Source organism: Tupaia chinensis, unplaced genomic scaffold (genome assembly GCF_000334495.1).
Source record: "Tupaia chinensis unplaced genomic scaffold, TupChi_1.0 Scaffold139935_1, whole genome shotgun sequence".
Taxonomy (NCBI): domain Eukaryota; kingdom Metazoa; phylum Chordata; class Mammalia; order Scandentia; family Tupaiidae; genus Tupaia; species Tupaia belangeri.
In genome coordinates this window covers 727,730-749,469 of record NW_006199814.1, presented here as the reverse complement: position 1 = coordinate 749,469, position 21,740 = coordinate 727,730, and the positions used below count along the sequence as shown (strand labels likewise).

General features: G+C 39.2%; 1 protein-coding gene across 1 annotated transcript in view; it reads right to left on the bottom strand.

Annotated features, from left to right (window-relative positions):
• The window catches only part of WNT2 (Wnt family member 2), a 50,430-nt gene extending 28,729 nt beyond the window's left edge, over positions 1 to 21,701 (bottom strand). The window contains exons 1-3 of the mRNA XM_006162370.2: positions 21,495 to 21,701; positions 19,214 to 19,440; positions 14,024 to 14,301 (exon numbers count right to left, since the gene is read on the bottom strand). Coding sequence (XP_006162432.1) covers positions 14,024 to 14,301; positions 19,214 to 19,440; positions 21,495 to 21,577 — 588 coding nt within the window. The 5' untranslated portion in view covers positions 21,578 to 21,701. The remainder of the gene's footprint in view (positions 1 to 14,023; positions 14,302 to 19,213; positions 19,441 to 21,494) is intronic.
• Positions 21,702 to 21,740: the final 39 nt, after the last annotated feature.

Here is a 21,740-nt window from a genome sequence, read left to right as displayed (position 1 = left end):
GGCTACAGTGTGAGAGATTGCATGATTTGGAAAGAGAAGGGAAAAATAGTCAAACCACCTGGTAAAACCATCACAGTAAAAGCAAGCAGCAATTCGAGGATGGTTCCCTGGCAGCTGGAGAGGGTAGAACAATGGTTCTTATTCCTGGCTACACATTAAAATCACCTAGAGATCATTCTCAGCTCCTTCCAGGCTACGTAAATCTGAACCTGGGTTGGGGTTGGGCCTGGACCTTGATGGTACTTACAGTTCCATAGGAGATTCTAATACACAGCCATGGCTAAGAAGTGTGTCCATAACCAGGAATGCAGAGAAAGAAAGAAACACCTGCACCCTGGCAGGAGACTGGGAGCCTGTGGAGACTTAGAGGTTGTGAGAAATTCCTGTGGCAGGGACCATGATTAAACTTCTAAGAATGGAAAAACTTAGTAAATTTTAGGTTGTATTCTGCTGTATGCCTCTAAAACAACTGAACCTCCAGGAAAAATGTGCCACAAGCAGCAAACAGTATCTGTCAGTGCTGCTCTGGAAGGCATGAAAGGTGTGTGGTGGTCAGTGGGGTAAACCCCGGGTGCCAGTGGATTGATGGACGGGCAGGCCACAGCAGAGGAACAGGATACCGCAGTGGAACGTCCTCCTGGGACCTACCCTGTGCTAATGACCTGGGGGGCTTCCCATGCACAGCTGCTATAAATGAGGCTGAAGACTTCCTTTGGACTATAAAAGAACGAGTGGGGCCAGCATGTGGCATGGTGGTTAGAGTGCTAGACTCTCACATGGCCAACCATGGTTCCAGTTCTGGATTCAGCAGCCTCAAAATCACACCAGGTGTACCTGTGTGAATACACAAAATCCTGAAAGGAAAATGGAGGAGAAAGAATTGCTGCATGGCCATTCCCCTAGGGGGCGACTCCTCACTTTCCCTTTCTCTGTCTCTCTTTGGTGAGCACAATGCGCTCTATGGCAAAAAGCAACCAACGAAACAAAAAAGAACACATGACCAAAGCAGAAGACATCTGTTCTGTAACTTTAAGTCTCTTGAAAAACACGTAGATATTGCTTCTAAAAACTGAAAACAATAATTATCTATGCAACATACAACTGTACAACCAAATAGATGTATTTTATTATCTTGGGTCCAGTATCACAGCCTCTATGTCAACGAGGAATGTTCTAGAAGTTCAATGTTTTGTTTTATGTACTACCAGTTGCCTTGATTGTACCTGTTTCCCATCCTTTCAATCATTCCACTTTACTCCATTGTCTCTCCAGGTTTCCTGGGATGCTCCACAACCTCCATTGTCTTGTTCCATCCTGGACTGGCTCCACAGCTGAGTCCTGGCATCATGCCTTCCTAGACTGGACACAGTCTTTCTTAGATGTGATGTTTTCTCTGTTTTGTTTTTTTTTTTTCCCCTTCATTTGTGACAGCACATTCTCAAATCTTTCAAGATGTATGAGGATGAGGATACATTTTCTTAATTCTTTCATTCTAAGATGTCTTCATTCAGCCTACTCAGTTGATGTATAGTTTGGCTGGGTATAGACTTCTGTATTGAAAATAACTTGCTCTCAAGATTTTGAAGGAATAACTACATAGACAAATTGTCTCTAGTGTTGCAAATGGGAAATTGGATACTGGCAGATTCTTGGAAAATGAATTTGTTTTGTTTTCATTTTACTTTCATTCCCACTCCCACCACGCATACACCATGAAAGTTTTTAGAATCTTTCCCTTCTTCTTGTTGTTCTGAAAAAATCACAGTATTTCCCTCCCATTTGGTACTCAGCTGGTCTCTCAGACAGAACACTCATGTTCTTCAACACAGAGAGCTTCTCTGCAATCTTCTCCTCCCCTCCAACTTTTTTTTTGTCTTTCTTGGTGGCATTCTCATTGGTCAGTTGCTGAACCTTCTGAATTAGTCGTCTACATCTATTATATGTCCACTTGTATTTTTTCAATATTTTCTTCTGGACTTCTTGAGAAAAAAAATTCCATCAGAGTAACACTCCTGGCTTTCTTTGCTCCATTACTCATTTCTTCCCAAAGGTTATGTGACTTGTTCAACTGGTGAGTTTAGAGGAAGGAGCAGGGTTTGTGTGCCTAGGTTCCTTCTCTTTGGTGACCTGCCAGCCTGTGGATATGCTGAGTTATGATCAGCTGCTACTCTTTAGCATGGGGTTCCCTGCATCATGTGACACAATGAGTGAGTCTTCCTGGCTGAGGTTGAGGTGGTAGGGAACACTGCTTTGCAGCTATCTCCTTCTTTTTTTTTTTTTTTTTTTTTTTTTCAGTAGTGAGGCTGATGTTTTTACTCTGTCCATTTTTCAGTTGATTCAAATTCAAGTGGGAAATAGGGGAGTTTATGAATCTCATTAAATATCATTTGTCTTTTAAGCTTTTTTTTTCCAGAGACTTCTTTAACTTTTTCTGAGTTCTTTCTTGTTCTCTAATTGTTATTTTTTGAAAGTCTCCATTCTCATTTATGGATGTTAACATATCTTGTATCTCTGCAAGGAGATGCACTGATTTTGTTTTGTTTTGTTTTTAAAGAATTCTTTTCTTTTCCCTAAAGTATCGCTTTTACTTCTGGGGTAATTTTTCTACAATTTTGTTCTGGAAATAGATAAGGATTGTGAGAAGAGAAAATGTTCTCATTTATTTTTAAAAATAATTTAAAAATTTTATTGTCAGAGGGCATGTGTATTTTCCAGAGGGGCTGGGGAAGGGAGGGAGAAGAGAGAGAGAAAGAATACCCCAATGGGGTGTAATCACACTGTAATCCCTTTTCATCCATTCTGCCTTCCTGTCAGGAATTTGGGTAGGCATGTACGCATGTCCCATGTATTTCTCAAGCTTCTGGGGCTGCGATTCAAACTGTGGTTGACCATGTGGGATCTGGTTCCTTTAAGCATTATGCTTATGGGTCCAGCCCCAAACTTTCTCACGCGTTAAATACATTTTCACACTGCTCAGTTCATTACTTTGCTGCTATGTGCAAATAATGTTTTCACAATAGAAAGAAAACAAAAAATAATAAATTACAATGACTGGCTTTCTCTCTCTAGTGTTTAATGCTGAAAGCTTCATTCAGAAATTTAGACCTATAACCCATGACACAGTTAGATCCTTATTTTCTTTATTAATTTGCTAGATGTTATGTGAGCTCAAAAGATAGAGGGAGAGAAAGAAAGTGAGACAGCATCCCTCCCCCAACCCTCTGTGGGGAATGGTCATGCTGCAGTCCCTTAGCCTCCATTCTCCTTGGGAGATTTTGGACATGCATACATATACACTGAATATGTTTCTCAAGCTGTTGGGTCCAGTATTCAAACTGTGCAGTCAGCCATGTGGAATTCAGCCACCCTAACCACCACACCACAGGCTGACCTTGCTCGCATTGTTTCCAATGAGATTTCCACTATGAGCCTGATAGGATATCCTTTGTAGGTAACTAGATGTTTCTCTCTCTTGAATCTTTTCTAAAGATCTCTTGTTCTACTTTCATCTTTCTAGATTCTTAATACAGGTTACTCTCAAAATCCCAGTTCTAGTCTTCTCTTATGTTCCTCTTTTCAGTTCTTATAGCCCTCATGACTCTTCGTTTCACCAAACTGGCCAACAGTTCTTAATCAACCCCCTTTCCTTCTCCATTTGCCTTAATACCATCTAATTTTTACTCTTTGGAATCCTATTGATACACACTTGCTCATTTGATACAACTATACTATTACTAAATTGAATGAAATTGGCCTAAACTGGCCACCACAGGCGGGTGATAAAATTTGGTCCAAAGCAGTCTAGCTTGATATACCAGCAAGTTGTAACCTAAACCAAGAGAACACTCTGGTATCCAAGCGAATAAGCCTCAATCAATCACAGCAGCAACCCCTCAACCAATCAGAGGCTGAAAGTTTCTAAAGAAAAAAAAAAAAAGTGATCCTATCAGGGAAATGTCAAGTGCAGCCAGTCAGGTTGGTTTTGTATATCACTTCCTTTCCTCTGACTATAAATATTGGGTTGTTGGAAAAGTCATGACATTTTTTTTCTATGCAAAAATGTGTCATGACTTTTCTGATGACCCAATATAAAATTTTTCCATGTGGTAGGATGGAGTATTCTGAACCAGCTTCAGCCTGGAATGCTACCCAGTTCTAGAACGTATCTCTTGCTCAAATAAATTCTGTTAAATTTAACTGGACTCTGGTTGTTGATTTTTAACTCTACTTTTAAAAAGACAAATAAATTTGATGATTCCTAAGGATAGAACTCTATGAGTGTTTAGCCTCATAAGAACCATTTTAGCTTACTATATAACTTTTCCCAACAAAAGCTCTTCAGTAGGCTCATAATAGCTCTAGTGCTAAAATCTTACTTAGAAGATTTATTTATGTGGCCCTTAAATCTTTGATTTTGAAACTGTTCAACCTGATGAGGCTTTTTTAACTTTTAGAATTTAAGAAACTTAAAAAAAAAAACTTTCTATATATTAGCATCCGATACCACAGAGATAGAAGTCTGAATTTCTTTTTAAAGAACTGCAAAAGTAAAAATGCATACACTGCGTAGGCTAGAGCAAGTCTATTTTATATTTCTCCAATGTGTCAGAGTATAATGAGATGTAACATTCATTAAGTCCTTACCATATGTCAAGCCATGCTAAGTACTTTGTATTCACTAGTTTATTTAATTGGCATAAGCATATGAAGTATAAGCAGTTATTCTTCCCCTTTCACAGATGCGGTTATTGAAATACCTAGTAGTGGACGACTCTTGTCTGGGTCTCACAGGCACATAGCCCAACCAGGCAGGATATAACCCAAGCCCATCTGACACCAACATCTACAAGTTAAATCACTATACTGGGCTTTGCCAACCCCTAGGGTTTATATTCTCCAAAACTGACTCCCAGAAGTTTGAATACTTAGTGTTTTTATATCCTTATCTACAAATGATTACCTTGCCTGTTATAATACAAATATCTCCCAAGAAGAATGAAATTGTGATTTCCTATGTCAGCTTTTCTGAAGACTGAGCAAAACCAACCCCTATGGTGTCTTCATAAGACTTTTGTAGAACATGAGAACTATTTTCTTGTAGGTCATACCTGTATTTTGCTGTCTATGAGCTCTGTACCCTATGGTGTCTCTTCCTATCAGAAAAATGGCTATCCACTTTATTCCATGTGAAATATCTGCCAGCTTAACTGACTTAGAAGCTGTATTTAGAAATTAGGTTCTCTCATGGTGTGTTTAATTAAATTATTTATTTAAATTTGAACATTTGAAGATATGTCAGTACTTAACTTTTTAGTTGGGTATACAGTATCCCACAAAGCTACTAATATATTTCTGGTCCTACATCAGTTTTCTTGAGGGGAACACATTAACAGCATATTATTTCATTTTCCAATGCTGGCTTAAAGCCAAGCCCATTTTTTTTTTAATTTTAATTTTTATTTTTGGAGAGTTTTTTTTCGCTATAGGGCGCGTGTGCTCGCCAGACAGACAGAGAGAGACAGAGAGACAGAAAGCAAGAAATCACCCCCCAGGGGGGATGGTCACACCGCAATCCCTTCTCCTCCATTCTCCTCTTGCACGTCTCACGCACACGTGCCCGGCATGAGTTTTAAGCCACTGGGTCTGGGACGTGAACCGTGGTCGACTAAGTGGGAGTCCAGCGACATAGCCATTACGCTAACTGCTGGTTCCCAAGCCAAGTCCATTTATTAACAGTTAAATCCTTTTGACAGATCCACATCTCTAAGATAAGAGTTACTGAAAATTGGAACAACTTATACCCTTCAAATATACTTTCTCTGGAACCAGAAAAACAAGAAATATTAACAAACTGTGCAGTTGGTTTGCTTATGCAAACATTTATTAACTTCAATAAGACATTGTGATTTCTTGAGCACTGTCATTCTTTAAAAACAGTGACTGTGGGTGGGCTTAGCTAGAAAATATAAGGTGTGGAATTTATATTTGTGGAATTCATGAACATTACCATTGACTAACCATATATATAATAATTCTCATTGACTAATGAGGCAAGTCCAGAAAACATTTTCCATTAATAATAGAACTTTACATGGAACTGTAACAATTTTGCTAAGAGTTATTCCCTGTTTTGGGTCTTTAACTGTGATTCATTTTTCATTCATATATAAAGATCTATAGTATCAAGCATATACTACTTGGGGGTCCAACAAGACAGACGTGAGGTTGGCAAACTGATTAACTTTTCAAAATACACCTAATTTTATGAAATTAAGAAAATCAATCAGACCAAATGTCTGCAAAGTGAAATTTGTGCACCATAAAGACACCCAATTTATTGAAGAGAGAGTTAGGATGAATAGGAGGCTAAAGCAATCTGGCTCTGTAGTTCAGTTTGGTTTTAAATATCTATTTTTCCTATGAATACTCCTTTTAAAGAATGTGATTTCTTTTTATTTGTCTTTAATCACACCCAGTTTTTTTTAGGTCAGACCTATTATTTTATTTATTTATTTTTTATTGCCAGCGTGTGAGAGAAAGAGAAAGAAAACCAAAGAATATACCCCTGAATGTGGTGTGATCATGCTATAATCCTTTTTCCTCTACCCCTCCTTTAAAAAAAAATTATTTATTTATTCATTCATTTATTTTAATTTGACCAGAGAGAGACAGATAGAGAGAGAGAGAAAGAGACGGAAAGTGAGAAAGCAAACCACCAAGTTCAGGACTCGAGCTGTGGTCTCCCATGTGGGAGTGTCTAGTGCCTTAACCACCATGTCACCTGCTGGCCCCTGTCCATCCCTCTTTATCATCAGGATTTTGGGCATGCATGCATATGAGCCCAGCAAAATTTTCAAGCTACCAGGGCCAGGATTCTAACTGTAGTTAGTTATGTGGGGTCAGCTCCTTTAACCACTGAGCTACAGAGCTGGCCCCAGATCCATAATTTACTTACTATTATTTAAGTGGCATCAAGGGATCTAGTCTTTGGACTTTTATTAAAATGCCAATTTACTTGTCTTTAAAGTGCGCTTACATACTGCATAATTGCCATTTTAATTTACTTTGGAGTTATTTCCTGACGATGGAACTTAGAAGTAAATATCTGCTTTGGGAACCAGTAGATGGAGTGATGGTTACGTCACTGTACTCCCACATGACCAACCGTGGTTGGAGTCTCAGACCCAGTGACTTAAATCATGCTAGACATGTATGTGTGTGCGTCCATGCCCAAAATCTTGAGAGGAGACTGGAGGAGAAATGATTGTGATTTGGCTGTCTCCCCGGGGGATGATTTCTTGCTTTCTGTCCTTTCTGTCTCTCTCTTTGTCACTCTAGCAAGTGCATGCACTCTGTAGTAAAAATAGGAAAAAAAATCTAAAAAAAAAAAAAAAAAAAAAAGGAGTATCTGCATCATCCCAGTAACCCAGTAGACCATGCTCAGGGGAAAGTACTGGCGTTGGGGGTGCTTGTTTGGACAGCACACAGAACTAGAAACTCTGGATGCCCTTCCTCCCTAAGCTCCTCCCATATAAAATACAGGACACCAAGTTAAGTGTGAATTTCAGGTCATTTCAATTAGCAAATATATTGGATTTAGTTGAGATTTCTGGCTATACTATTAGACTCTAGTCTCCTCATATTAGGATGTGGACAAAGTTACCTGCCTCTTAGGCTTGCTTAAAATCTGCTGTATGTGTATATGTGTTTTATATTAAATGGTAATCCTAGTTAGTCAACCTGTCTAAGATGTGCTCAAGTATTAGAGTCCTTTTCTCATTCCAGAGCCCTGCCTCAGTCAGGAAGATGCCCATAGTTAAGAACTCCTAATAAGTAGAGTAGCAAATAATATTAGCTCTATGCTAAAAATATAAATATCAATACAGTTGTCAATGCTAATTTCTTCCTACTTATTTCGAAAGGGCACATTTTAATTTAATTAAATTGCTAGAGGGTGTGTGTGTTACTAGAGGGAGACACAGAGGGAGCTAATACTCTTTTTTTTTTTTTTGGAGAGATTTTCACTGTAGGGCGGGTGCGCTCGCCCAACAGACAGAGAGAGACATAGAGACAGAAAGCGAGAAATCACCTCCCAGGGGGGATGGTCACGCCGGAATCCCTTCTCCTCCATTCTCCTCTCGGGACCTTGGGCATGCACGCACACGCACCCGGCGTGAGTTTTAAGCCACCGGGTCCGGGACACGAACCGCGGTCGACTACGTGGGAGTTCAGCGACATAGCCATTACGCTAACTGCTGGTTCCCAAGGAGCGAATACTCTTCAATGGGTCATGGTCACATTGTAATCCCTTGTCCTCTATTTCTCCATTCTGTCAGGGTTTTGGGCATGCACAGATGTGTAACTGGCATATTTTCTGAACTACAGTCAGCCATGTGGGATCTGATTCCTTAACAAGTAGACTACAGGGCCAGCATCAATTTCTTATTATTAATGAACATCAAGAAGCTTCTTATAGTAGTCCTTATGTGTATATTTAAGGCTGAAAATAAACTTCAGAGAAATAGAAATAGCTTATAATGTTTCTAGTAAATCGATTTTTAAGTGATTAATTTGAACATATAACAGAAGGTTTGAACTTTTTATCTATCACTTTCAATATGGACACTAGTAAAATTAACAAATGCATACAAATTGAACTTGAATGTTTAATATTCTCTACATTGTTCAATGGCTTCCTTTTGCCTTTACAGTTACATCAAAATATCTTTGTGTGGCATTCGAGACTCTCCAGATTATGGTAAGGTTAAAATTTCTAGTCTCAACTTCTGTTAACTTGAGCTCCACTCTCGAGCCCTGGCCTATCCTTTATTTTCTGATGTACTTCTATTTCAATACCTTTGTCTTGGAATCCCTTTACCCTGGAGAGCATTTTCCATATCTCAATTATGGAAACCTTTATCTCCAGCCCAAATGCACAGGGTTTTTTTTTTATGATACTCCTTCTGTCTCTAACCAACTAGCCCTTTGGCTGATTTTTTCTGGTATGCCACATAGCATTGCTTGCCTTGCAATTGTCTCCCTGACTAGAGAACAGTTTTTTCTTTTTTTTTTTTTTTTTTTTTTTTGAGAGATTTTCACTGTAGGGCGCATGCGCTCGCCAGACAGACAGAGAGAGACATAGAGACAGAAAGCGAGAAATCACCTCCCAGGGGGGATGGTCACGCCGCAATCCCTTCTCCTCCATTCTCCTCTCGGGATCTTGGGCATGCACGCACACGCGCCCGGTGTGAGTTTTAAGCCACCGGGTCCAGGACACGAACCGCGGTCGACTACGTGGGAGTCCAGCGACATAGCCATTACGCTAACTGCTGGTTCCCTAGAACTCAGTTTTTTCTAGAACTCAGTTTTTTCTTGTCAGAGGCTTCATTGTCTTATTCTTTTCTGCATCTGACTTAGTAGCAACAACAGTGTGTTTCCCAAAGTAATTTCTTAATAATCTGTTGAACCAAATTTAGTTCAATAATACACAGAAATACTGGTCTCAAACTTGCTGTGTCATTAGGTAAAATTTTATGAATTACCCAAATAAGGGTAAGTTGTTTTGGATGTGTTATTGTGTTTTCAGCATTTCAAACAACTTTTTTTCTTGGTTATTAAAAATCAACACACGTTCATTTTAGAAATTTTGTTAAGCAAAGATACACGCATGGGAAAAAACACATCAGTGAACTACCTTCTAAGGGCAGCTGCTTTTTAAAAAAATGTGAATAGTATTTGTTTTTCTCAGAAGATCTCACTAGGGATGACATGGAAATTTAGAAAAGTATACATAGGCAAACACAACTGGATTGAACTCCCAAGCGCACAGTTTCATGATTATAGGACTCTAAATTTGTCACTTTATCTGTCACTTCATGCCCAGTTTCTAAACTGAAAAGTAGAAATATTATTGCTTTTATTCCTATAGGAATTTTGGGAAGAACAAACGATAAAACATTGGACAGTATTTTATAAATAAGAACATATTATCTGCCTTTTTTGGTTTATGTGCTCACTAGAGATAGCCAGAAAGAGACAGAGAAAGTGAGAAATCACCCCTAGGAGGGATGGCCACTCCACAATACCTTCTCTTCCATTCTCCTCCTGGGATTTTGGGCACACATGCACACATGCCTGGTGTGATCTTCAAGCTGCCAGGTCCAGGACTTGAACCATGGTAGGTCAGGTGGGAGTTCAATACTTTAACCACTACTCCATCTGCTGGCCCCTCTGCCTGTTGTTATTATTTTTTTCTTGCATTCATTTTATTTATTTATTTATTTATTTTGGAGAAGTTTTTGCTAAAGGGTGTGTGCACTCGCCAGAAAGAGAAAGACAGATAGAAAGGGAGAAATCACCCCCCACCCAGGGGGGATGGCCATGCCACAATCCCTTCTCCTCTATTCTCCTCTCAGGATCTTGGGCACACACACGCATGCACCTGGCATGAGTTTAAGCCACCAGGACCAGGATTTGAACAGTGGTCAACTACATGGGAGTCCAGTGACATAGCCATTATACCAGCTTCTGTCCCTCATTAGTATATTAAGCTATAAGAGAAAAGTCTATGGCTAGATGGACTGATCAGATTGAATCCTAATAGTTCAGATTTGATTTATAGCCCGTTCTATAACCTGTTACAAATAACTATAATTTCACTAAAGGGAAAAGAACTAACTTTTATTGACTACCACTACAATGCCAGATTCTAGGCTATCTGCCTTATACCTGTCTTCCCTTAGCACCACAAAATGTCCTTTTACATCTGACGCAAACTGACATTCAGTGAACAAATCCATTGGTACTGCAAGATAAAAACTAAAGTGGGTCTGATCTCAAATCCCAAGTTCTTTCTGTTTTCACTAAAGTAAGAGACACCTTTTGGGACAAGTATTTTTTACAAAATTCCTCTTCTTCAATGAAAATGATTAATCTTATGGAAATTTTCAGAGTGATTGAAGGGCAGTATTTGGAGACATGGATTACTTTGATACAGATTATTTTAGGGAAGTTTAAAGAAGTTGTGATTATTTCATTTTGGAGGAAAGTATGAACACATTTTAGCTATCTGCATAAAAAAGAACAAATGGTGGATATTGAAAAGGTACTTTTTGCTTATAATTTAGCTAAGCCTATCTTTTTTTAAAAAAATTATTTATTTATTTGTAGAGGTTTTTACCTTAGGGTGTATGGCTTGCCAGAGAGAGAAAGAGAGAGAGAGAGACAGAGAGAGAGAGAGACAGACAGACAGACAGAGGGAAAATGAGAAATAATCCCCCAGAGGTGATGGTCATGCTGCAATCGCCTCTTCTCTATTCTCCTCCTGGGATTCTGGGCACACATGCACATGCTCCTGGAGTGAATTTCAATTCATCAGGTCAGGGACTAGAACCACAATTGGCCATACAGGAGTCTAGTGACGTAATAGCTACGTCATTTGCTGGCCCCACCTAAACCTATCTTAAAACGTAATTTGAAATTTTTCATAGCATCTTCTTTAGATCTAAGAAGAGCAGCCAAAGGAAGCTGTAAAATTTCTTTATGAATTTTTTTTTGAACAAGTAGATTGGTCTTTTTAATACATACTAATAGTACTATTTGGAATTGTAAAACTAGACCCAATCAAGAATGAGCTTTCAAGGAAGCATGAAGGAAAAAAGGAGTGTTATAAATTTTGCTGAAACTGATTAAAGTAAATGATATTACAGTGCAGAGACACATGAGGGTGCTCTAACCAGCTGCTATTAAAAAAAATGAATTAAACTGTTTGACTATTGGAGAAAAATTAAGGCCTGTTGTGAATGGCAGTGTTGAATTCTAACTATTCGCGTTGGCTAAAAAAACACTCTTAGACTAGATGGCTTTTCTTTAAATCAAATGTTTTGCTTCTCTACTGACTCCCTACCCCCAGTTTAAAAAGTAAAAGATGCTCATACGGGATACTTTGGAAAATACTGAAAGGCATAAAGAGGAAAATAGACTGATGTTGCTGTTGGCCTTGGAGGCTGCGTTTTCCAGAGTCAGACCAGTTGGAAGCTTAGCTTAGGAAGCTTGCCTTCAAACACAAGGCCAGCCTGTTCTCATTTCGATTGCACAGACCTGCTGGATCGAAGGGGGAGGAGAGATTGGGGGTCTAATGACCGCAAGAAGAGAATTAGAGACTCATGTTTATCTCAATACATTTACTCTCATTAAAGTTCATATTCACTGACATCATGCATCTCCTTGAAAAAGTCTGCCCACCCACCATTAATTAAAGCCACATTTTAAAAAGTCAGTGTGTGCACATTTATTCCAATCAAAAGTAGCCCTCCTAAGTTTTGCAGAGTAGGCAGGAGAATATCTGAGACCTGACAGCTGTTCACCTCTACACAGGGAAGAATCATGTGATTTACATTGAAAGCCATATTTATTCAGGGCCTAAAATATTATAGCTAAGATCTATTATCTTGAAGAGCTAAAACATTCAATGACTAATGACCTATTAAGCCAAATTAACATGCATTTTGATAATTCAACATTCTTTTGATACAAAGTATGACCATATGTTTTATCTTTCCAAATAGAGAAATCTAGCTATAACCCCTATTTGAATAATTAAGCAGCATATTCCTATCAAAAACACCACATTTTGTAACTTATGCATGCAGTATCAATGTCAAAGAAAAGGCTGATATAAATTATTTTTATACAAATCATTGCACAAACAATAATTTCCAATGGCTGCAGGATTGCACAACCATAGTCTATATTCTTGGCAGTAGTCACTATGAGTTCACAAATTCATGATAAAAAAGGGAATGTTGATTTTTAAAGTTCAAGAAAGGTACTATTTGTAAACAGTTCAGGTCACACTCATCTTATACCATGTGCTAAGCATGAGTTCTTTCCTTCCAGTTTCCTTTAAATGAGATTTGCTCTCTCCAAGAGCCCAGTAAAAGGGCTTTCATCCACACAGATCTGCATTCTTTTCTATTCTTTTTCCTATTAATGACCCCTTGGAGACCTTTCAATTTTATGCCTTTCTTTATATATTAATATCAAGCACATTTTTGCATCGCATTGATAAAAGACAAATGATGGTTATCTCTTACCATTGGCAATTAGATTATTCTAGAATGGTTCTGAGCAAATATTTGATTAGCCCAGCCAGTGCATGTTTTCTACACAGAGGCCTAAAGTTCAGCACTCAGCTCCTTTAGTAATTCTGGGCATTCCACCACACAGAAAGACATGGATCATCAATGGATCTGAACATTGGCATAGGCATAGTTTAACGCTAGGTCAAAGCATGTCTAGGTTAGGTTGATACCTGAGTTCTAGTCTTGACTTTTCTCTTTACTTGAGCACCTGAAGTGCCTCAGTGTTTCTAACAAGCAGAACATAGGAGATGAATACTGAACAGATATCCACTGCACAGGAATTTAATCAGGCCTGAGGATAGGGACTAGAATACTTCTTTAGAGAAATGTCTTCCCTTGATCCACTATTTCATCTAGTGTCAGAAATGACAGGGAAGGCTTACTGAGTAAGAGCTAGTTTTAATGAGTGAGAATCTGGTTCTAAAAGAATGTATCCTTGAATCTAGCCGAACCCATCGAACCATGCCTGGTAAACTGGTTTCATGAAAAGTTGGGGGGGAAGAGGCTCTGGATTTTGATAACTTGTAGATACACACATTCAATGTATCATCACTATGTGCCATGAAGAACTATCCTAACCCACAGGGTCTATCTTCTGCCCAGATGACACTGTATTCAGAGAGACTATAAAACACTTGACTCAACATAATTCGGGAAACAGTGGGTGGACTCTTTCAGCTCAGTTGTGGGGAGGAAGGTGGAGTGTGGGTGACAATATTTCAACCTAGTTGGTGGTACTCTTTAGAACAAACATCTCTGAGCTGGGGGACAGTAGGAAGTTGTGTCTATACAGTATTTTACCAACTCTAGTGAAGCTCAAGATAAGCTTTGCTGAAGGGACCTCTAAGACCACGCAGTCTGTAAAACGAGCATCTCCTTACCTTCCTGCCGGCTCTGTTGTTATGAAGATTCATCAGGGCTCTGGCATCCTTTCCTTTCCTTTCCTTGGCATCCACAAATGCTCGGGCAAATTTGATCCCATAGTCAATGTTATCACTACAGCCACCCCAATCAAAGGTGCCCTTGCTGTCCTTGGCGGTTCCCTTCTTCTTTGGATCGCAGGAACAGGATTTTAATTCTCCTTGGCTACAGGCCCTGGTGATGGCAAATACAACTCCAGCTGAGGAGATGGCGTAAACAAAGGCAGATTCCCGACTACCTGAAACAAAAATGCTTTTCTTAAAAGTGGTCTGGTAGCCCTAGTTCTGAGTAACTTTCACAAGATGATTATTTAATATTTGATCTGCTTATGATATCCCTTGTCACTAGATTAAAAAAAAAATGCTGGTATTCTAGAAGGATTGTTTTCTAGAGCCAAGCCTCTTTTTTTAATTTGAGTCATCTCCATCTGGTACAGGTTTTGTGAATTTAGGTATCCAGAAGACAAATCTTAAAGGAAATAAAAAGCATGAAAGAAAAAGATGACCTATCCTGGCACCTGGCCACACATGAGTCTCATATACAACCTTGTTCTGCTTTAATCTGGAGTCCGAAATGTCCTAGAGGAGAGAAGCATGGCATCTCTGGGCCTTAGTTTCTTCATGTGTAAAACTATAATCTGAATCATATAATTCTATCACTCCATAACATATTTGGGTATTTGTGATATCACAGCTCCTCTTAAAAAACCTCCCAAACCTCCAGGCATTAGTGTGGACACTCATGTGCATTTAAATTATTGAAATTGAAATACTGGGTTCAAAAAATGTAGAGGTGGAGGTGGGAAGAGAATTTAGGCAGGAACTGGCCCCTCGTGTTAACACTGGAGAGTGTTGGCTTGGCATCAACTTTCACAAGTAATTGAAAGATTGTTGAAGGCAATATGCAAGATCCTTGAGTTACATACTATGTCTAAGTACTAAGGTGAATTTACTTTCTTCTGGAACACCTGCACTAATCACTGGTATTGGGTAAAAGACAGTGAAAAGCTTTTCTTTGGTTTTTCTGGAAGGAAACAAATTTACCGCCTATAATTAGACTTGGGCAAGAACCCTTTGGGGTACTCACTTAGAATTGTTCTTTATTAGAGCACAGGCTACTTTCACTTACAGGCTGAAAGGTACATATTTCAATGCAATAACTACATTAAATTATTTTAATAATCTGTAGTAACTCATAACACGGTGTTGTGGTATAGTGACAGATATAAGGCTCTTAAGGGTCGGTGTGCACCTCGTTTTTCAAATGGAGCTGTATTTCATTGTTATTAGCATGCTTTTTTATTAATGGTTGCTGCAGCAAATATATTAACAATCAAAATAGAAGCTGGACAACCGAATGCCAATGCAAGGCACAAAACAGAACCATTTGGTGATTCAATATGTCAAGACGAGTGTGACTTTTTGAACCACACAGCTGGGAGAACAAACCACCTTCTCGCATTGAAGCCCTGCTTGTTTCCGTTTGTCATTCAGTGGTAAGATTTACTACACCTCCCTTGCAATATTTGCTCTGCTAGTCTCATTATTAAAAATCAGGAAAGCATATCTACACCATATTAAATGGCACTTACCTCAGCCTTCAAATAATATCTTCCCCCAAACCTCTAATCATCAAAAAAGGAATCAATCATGCCCCCGAAGTTAGGTGAAATCAGTTATATGAATATTTGCCATAGGTAGCAGGCAGCACTCTTCCAAGAGCAGTGTGATGGTCAAGGGAGTTGTTTTCTAAGAGTCCTAGCTTTGTATCATAAGGATCACAGATATTCTAAATGAAACTAATATGTTTTGTGACTAATGGATACTAATATGGCTTATTCTTAGGTGGTGGCTTTCAGAGAGATGAAATTTCTATTATACCCATTTTATAGTTTAGGAAAATGCTCATAGTCCATTTATCTTCTAAAGCCTGGTTTTGGATTTGTTAGTCTGGTGCCCAAATTTAGAGATGTCACCTAGGGAAAAAAATTCCTAAATGCTTAACATATCAACACTAGTCTTACTTTTTTGAGAGAAAGAAGATAAATTTTATGAGGTAGTGTTTTATAGGAAAAGAATGGAAAACATAGATGATAGTATGTTAGTGACCACACAATATTTTGAAAGCAGTAGAATAAGGTGTCAAGGCACAGAATTCACTCTGGTGTCACTTGTGAACAAATACATTAACTTGTTGACTGAAAGGGAAACACACACACACACACACACACACACACACTTATAATCTGCTATATTTCAGTAATAATTTCCAAGGCAAAACTATCACCTTCTTAAATAGCTGTCATTTATTATTCAAACATACTACTAAATAGCTATTTATTTATTTAAATAAAAAACTTAGCATATTGACTGGCTTTTCATTTTACCTCCAGATGTTTTGGTATCATGTAGACATGGCCTTAAGATGTTTTTAGTTAAGTGTTTTAGATGAATCACTAAAATGCTATGTGTGAAATAGTAGCACATTTTAAGAGTTGGCTTCGTTACAAAACAAATTTCGATCTTGGGCCTTCTTAGAAAAAATGATTCTTTTTAAACAAAATGAAATCCAAATCTACATTATGATATTTGTACTTCCTAATGGGTTACTGTGGAAGTTCATCTAGTTTTTAGGTTGAGCTAAGTCAAGCAATTCCTATTAAATACATAGGCACAGTTTTCTTTAGGGTGAGGGGTTGTTACCTCACGAGACAAAACACTAGAGTAAGTTAGGGTTTCTTGAAGGTTATGTGTTGTTCAATTCTCATTAAAATATTTGCTTTTCTTTTTTGTGACATTTTCAAGGATGAGCCTGAATCACCTTTTTGTTTTTTAAGACTTAGTCTAGAATTCTAGATCTGTATTCTTACAAGAATATTTTGGGATTTACTAGTTCTGCCTTTTAAGTTTCTCTGCCTGTGACTGGTGACTATCTGTTAAATGAGTAAATTACAAATGTTCTTTAAAAATTATTCCATTTATTCTGTCTTTCTAAAACAAGTCAGGCAAATATTCTCCATTTCTTATGACTATGGGATATTTTAGTCATTTTTATGTGTTCCCTATAACTTGTATTGTCTTTTGCCTTTCCTGTTCCTCTATAAGCACATTTAAATTTCCAAATGAGAACTCTTCACAACTCTAAGGTGTCAGTTTCCCTCCAACTAATTAATTTAAAAAATCTTTGGATATCTTCATTGTAATTTCGTTGTTAGTTTCAGAATAAGCTGCTTTAGGCCAAATTCAGCCCTCCCACAACCAATACAAAATCTCCACTGACAGTCACATGAGTTTGCATAAATGTCTAGGAAAGAGTCTGGCCTTTTGTGAAGAATGGAAAGAAACTGTATAGCATGAATGTTTTAAGTTCTGAGGAGTCTGGCAAAGCATCCCACTTCATCTGAAAGAAATGTGAAGGAAGTACAAGTTAGACCTGCAGTCTTAGACGAAGTCAAATCAGTTCCATTTCCCCTAGATCTAACCTCATTCCTCTCAGCTCTGAGGAAACAAACATTGCCATCTTTAAGTTAAATCTTTTCTGAATGAATCCCCAACTTTGGCAAATATACTGTTTAGGAGTAGTAGTTGAAATGGCTTCTATTAATGTGTGATCTAAATTTTTTTCTACTATTGAGACATTGTAATGGATCTAGAGGTGATCATCTTATAATGAGAAGTGCATTCATTTTGAAATTGTTGTGAGTACCTTAAAAAATATATTGATACGTTTTAAACATAGGCTGCACAGAGTACATTCAAAGATTTCTTTAGGTAGACACGTGCAAACTCTTTGACAAGGTCCAGCACTTTAATGGATTCACTGGTGAGATAATCTAGGTGAAGTCTTAAAATTCCATGAAACTGAAATTTACTATTAACCTTTCAAAAATTTGCGATGTCATATCGAAACTCCAAAAGGAATGCAGAAGTATATAGTTCTTAAACTAGAGAATAAAATTGCAGAATATCGCAGTAAATTAACTTAAGGGATACTCTAAGAATGAGAGTACTACGCCCTTGGGGGATTTTAGAGACATTCAGTTATGCATTTGGCCTCATAAAACCCTAGGGCTGTGATGATTACATGATAGAAACACCCTCTGTTAAGCATTACCAAGTGCACAGTCTGGATGATTTTCTTAGAGATGGGGGGTGGGAGGGTGGGACAAAGACAAGTGTAGAGTTTCCTATTTCTGGGGTTCACACTTAAATTGCTGTGTTTGCAGTCAGATTTCCTAATGGCAAATGAATTGTGATATTTCTTAGAGAATACTGATAATGCCACCTTAGTGAATGGGTATTATTAGGAAATAAAACCTGGTTTTTAATTAATTGTGTCTGATTTAAGAATATTAACTAGAGAGTTACTTTCCATATGCAGAACTTTTAAGAAGTTTATTACATAATTAGATAATGTTGAAGGCTCCTTCTAAGGGGGAAAAATATCCATGTATTTATGCTTCTCACCCCTTATTGCCCAAAATGTACCTGAAAAACAACAGGTGCTCCCTGCTAGTCTACCCACTCATTCATGTGATGAATGAATGCAACTTGTAAGACCCAAGGCACCAAGCAAGGCAGAGGGAATATCGCTAGTCTCTACCGTTAAAGGATTTACAATCTACTGGGGGAACAATGTTTAATTTAGACACCGAGTGACCCAGGGTTGGGTTGCTAGATGGGAAGACAAAGAGGGTGAGTAGAGATTTGTCTCTGCTACTTACTAACACTTAGACGGTGTTGATGTTTTTGTAATGCAATCTTGGGCCAAGAAAAGATCTGTCCTGCTCAGTTACTCAAATTCTTCTCGAGGAAGCCCCAGAAAGACAAGGAAAAAGTCAAAAAGGTCCTGTGGCTGCTTCCTTTCTTCTCCTAAAGAAAAAAATCTGAACTTGGAGGACATGGAGGGGAGAAGTGATGAACAGGGCAGAGTGAAACATAGCAGCCTGAGACACCACATCCTACTCATAGACCGGCCTCCTATGAGACTTCAGACAAGTTCCTTGACTTCTCTGGTCCTGATCCATAAAACAGGGACAAACTGTAACTTCATAAAATGCAGTAATAATGAGCAGGGGTTTTGAAGACTGAGTGAGGGGAGCTGTGCTTAAGGGGAGAATCCACAGGGCCCGGTGAGGGAGGAAGACTTACTGCGGAGTAGGACCCTGCCAAAGAGGCTGTGATCCCTGTCCAGGGTGTTGCAGTTCCAGCGGTGCTGGCGGAATTGGTGCTGGCACTCTGCGGTCCACTCGGCTACGCCCAGGCCAATGGCACGCATCACATCTGGGTGTCTGTGGCAGAGCTGCCTCTGACGGCTCACCAGGCCTGGCACATTGTCACACATCACCCTGGAGGAGCCACCTGTAGCTCTCATGTACCTGTGAGAGACCAACACAGAGGGGAGAGCAACACGAACAGTAAGGTCTGGCTCAGTGTTCCGCAGGAGGCTGAAGAGTTCACAGTGCTTTTCAAATATGAATTCCTTATCCTTTCAGTGGTATTAGAAAGCAAGGATTATTGGATTTTAATTCAGTGGAGAAGCAGGCAAGGATGACAGAGGTAAGGTCTGCATAACACAGGAGGAAGCAATGTGATCTGGAGGAACACATCAAAGATTTCCCAAGAAAGCTCTGATCTCAGTGACAGTGTGTCTGGACTTGGCTTTCGGGTAGACTGACCTTTAGAAGATTACTGCTCCCATTTTTTGACCTCATGTCTTAAAAACTGTCTGTATCTGTCTAATCAACACCTGCTGATATCTGCTGTTCACTCTTCTCCTGGACATACTGTTCTTTCCTTACCAAAGAGTCCTTTAAATATTTCCATTTTCTAGCTCTTTTTGGCTTTTACAGAAAAACCTTTGGAAAAAAAGTTATTCTATTGTTATTAAGGACACTAAATGTTTGGAAGAACCAAACAGTGTTATAGCTCCATAAAGTACTTTCTGAAAAGAAACTTTTAACAAAAAATTACATCATCATCTCTACCCAGATGTTCTCTATTAGTTGTGAAATGTTTAGAAAGGTACCTTTTATATAACCCAAGCTGCCATAGGTGTCTTTTGAAGCGATCAAACAAGGAGAATGTCTTTTTCTTGTATTTTCATTATTTTATATGATCATAAAATTGTTACAGCTGTGACTTTCAAAAAATATATTGAAGTGACAGCTGAGAGACAATGTGACAAAAAGCCTGAGCAATAAATAATGTTTATACATCCATGGAAACAGAAATAGTCATTTTATTGAAAAATGGTCAGTCTGATAAATCAATCTTTGCTCCTGTGTCAGCAATGTCAAGGCTAAACGCCTTCCTGTTCAAAGTGGGCTTAGGAAGGAATTGAACCCCTCTTCCTATCAGCGCTTTGTCTTGCTCTTTGAAGGGCTTCAGTGTCTTCCTAAACAGTTCCCTGCTCTAATCTTTTATCTGGCTGAGACTCCTTACTTTGGGGCAGTTTCCTTAAAAAAAAAAAAAAAAAAAAAAAAAAAAAAAACAAAGTCCATGATAACTCATTTTTCATAATTAGTGTTTTAATAGAGTTCTGAATTGTAGGTGCAAGGAAGTTTCAGAGCGCTCCACTCCACTTCTTTCCAAAATCAGAAAGTCAAAAGGTGGGGAAGAGTTTCTGGATAAAGTGAGAATCTGCCTTTGGAACTTTTTAATGATGCTAAAAGACCCATCACTATGTAAAAGTCCCATCACTATGCAAAAATAAATAATCACAGATCAAAGCATAAAGGGAAGTAGCAAAGTTACTCTTTGGGGGTGTGATGGTTTGAAACGAGGTGGTTTTAGAAGTTTTGGGGTCTACAGCTTTGTATTAAGGCGATAGTCTCTACCTAGAGGCAGCAAAACGTTTTTCTGTCTCACTGGGATGAAGCATTAGGAATGTGGAAGGTTGGAAGATAATACAAAATCACACGCTTTGGGCTCTACAACTTTTGACTGCTTGAACTGGTCCATGGGTTTATCTTGAGGCAGTTTGTTGGGGGCGGGGGACCGGTAGAAAAGGGGTTTGTAGTTTTCAAGGTAAACTAACACACACACACACACACACACACACACACACACACACACACACACACGGGTCTGTTTCAGAGCTAGAGACCCGGCTAGCGCATCTCTCAACGGGATAAGAAATTGGCTGATTTTCCTGTCGCTCAGCTGGATCCAAATAAACCAGACATCAGAGCTCTTATTTGAGGGGAATATATATATATATATTTTTTTTTTGGAGTTGTCAAAGCTGAAATGGTCTTCCACGGAAAAGCGAGAGGCTCCCAATGGGGTGATAAGAAAGGGCAGCAGACTGGCTTCAGCCAAAATCCGCGGCTGCAGGGAAGCGCCTTTGGGAAGGGTCTAGGTGACCAGTGTGGTCTCCACTCTCATCTCCAAATCTCCCCTCCCGCACGGCCCGTGTGCGTAGACTTACCACCATGAAGAGCTGACCTCAGGGGTGAGCCAGGTCAAGAGCAGAGGGAGCCAGGGCCAGATTCCACCGAGACAGGCGTTCATATTAACCCCCTTGCGTCCTCATCAGGTCAGACTCCGTGTGCGGGCGCCATGCGTGCCCGGAGCAGAAGCGCTCAGCGCCGGGAGCGCCTCGTCACGGCTGCCGGCGCCTCGCCGCGCCCCCACCCCCCCGCTCACGTCTGCGGGGAGGGGCGGGGGGAGGCGG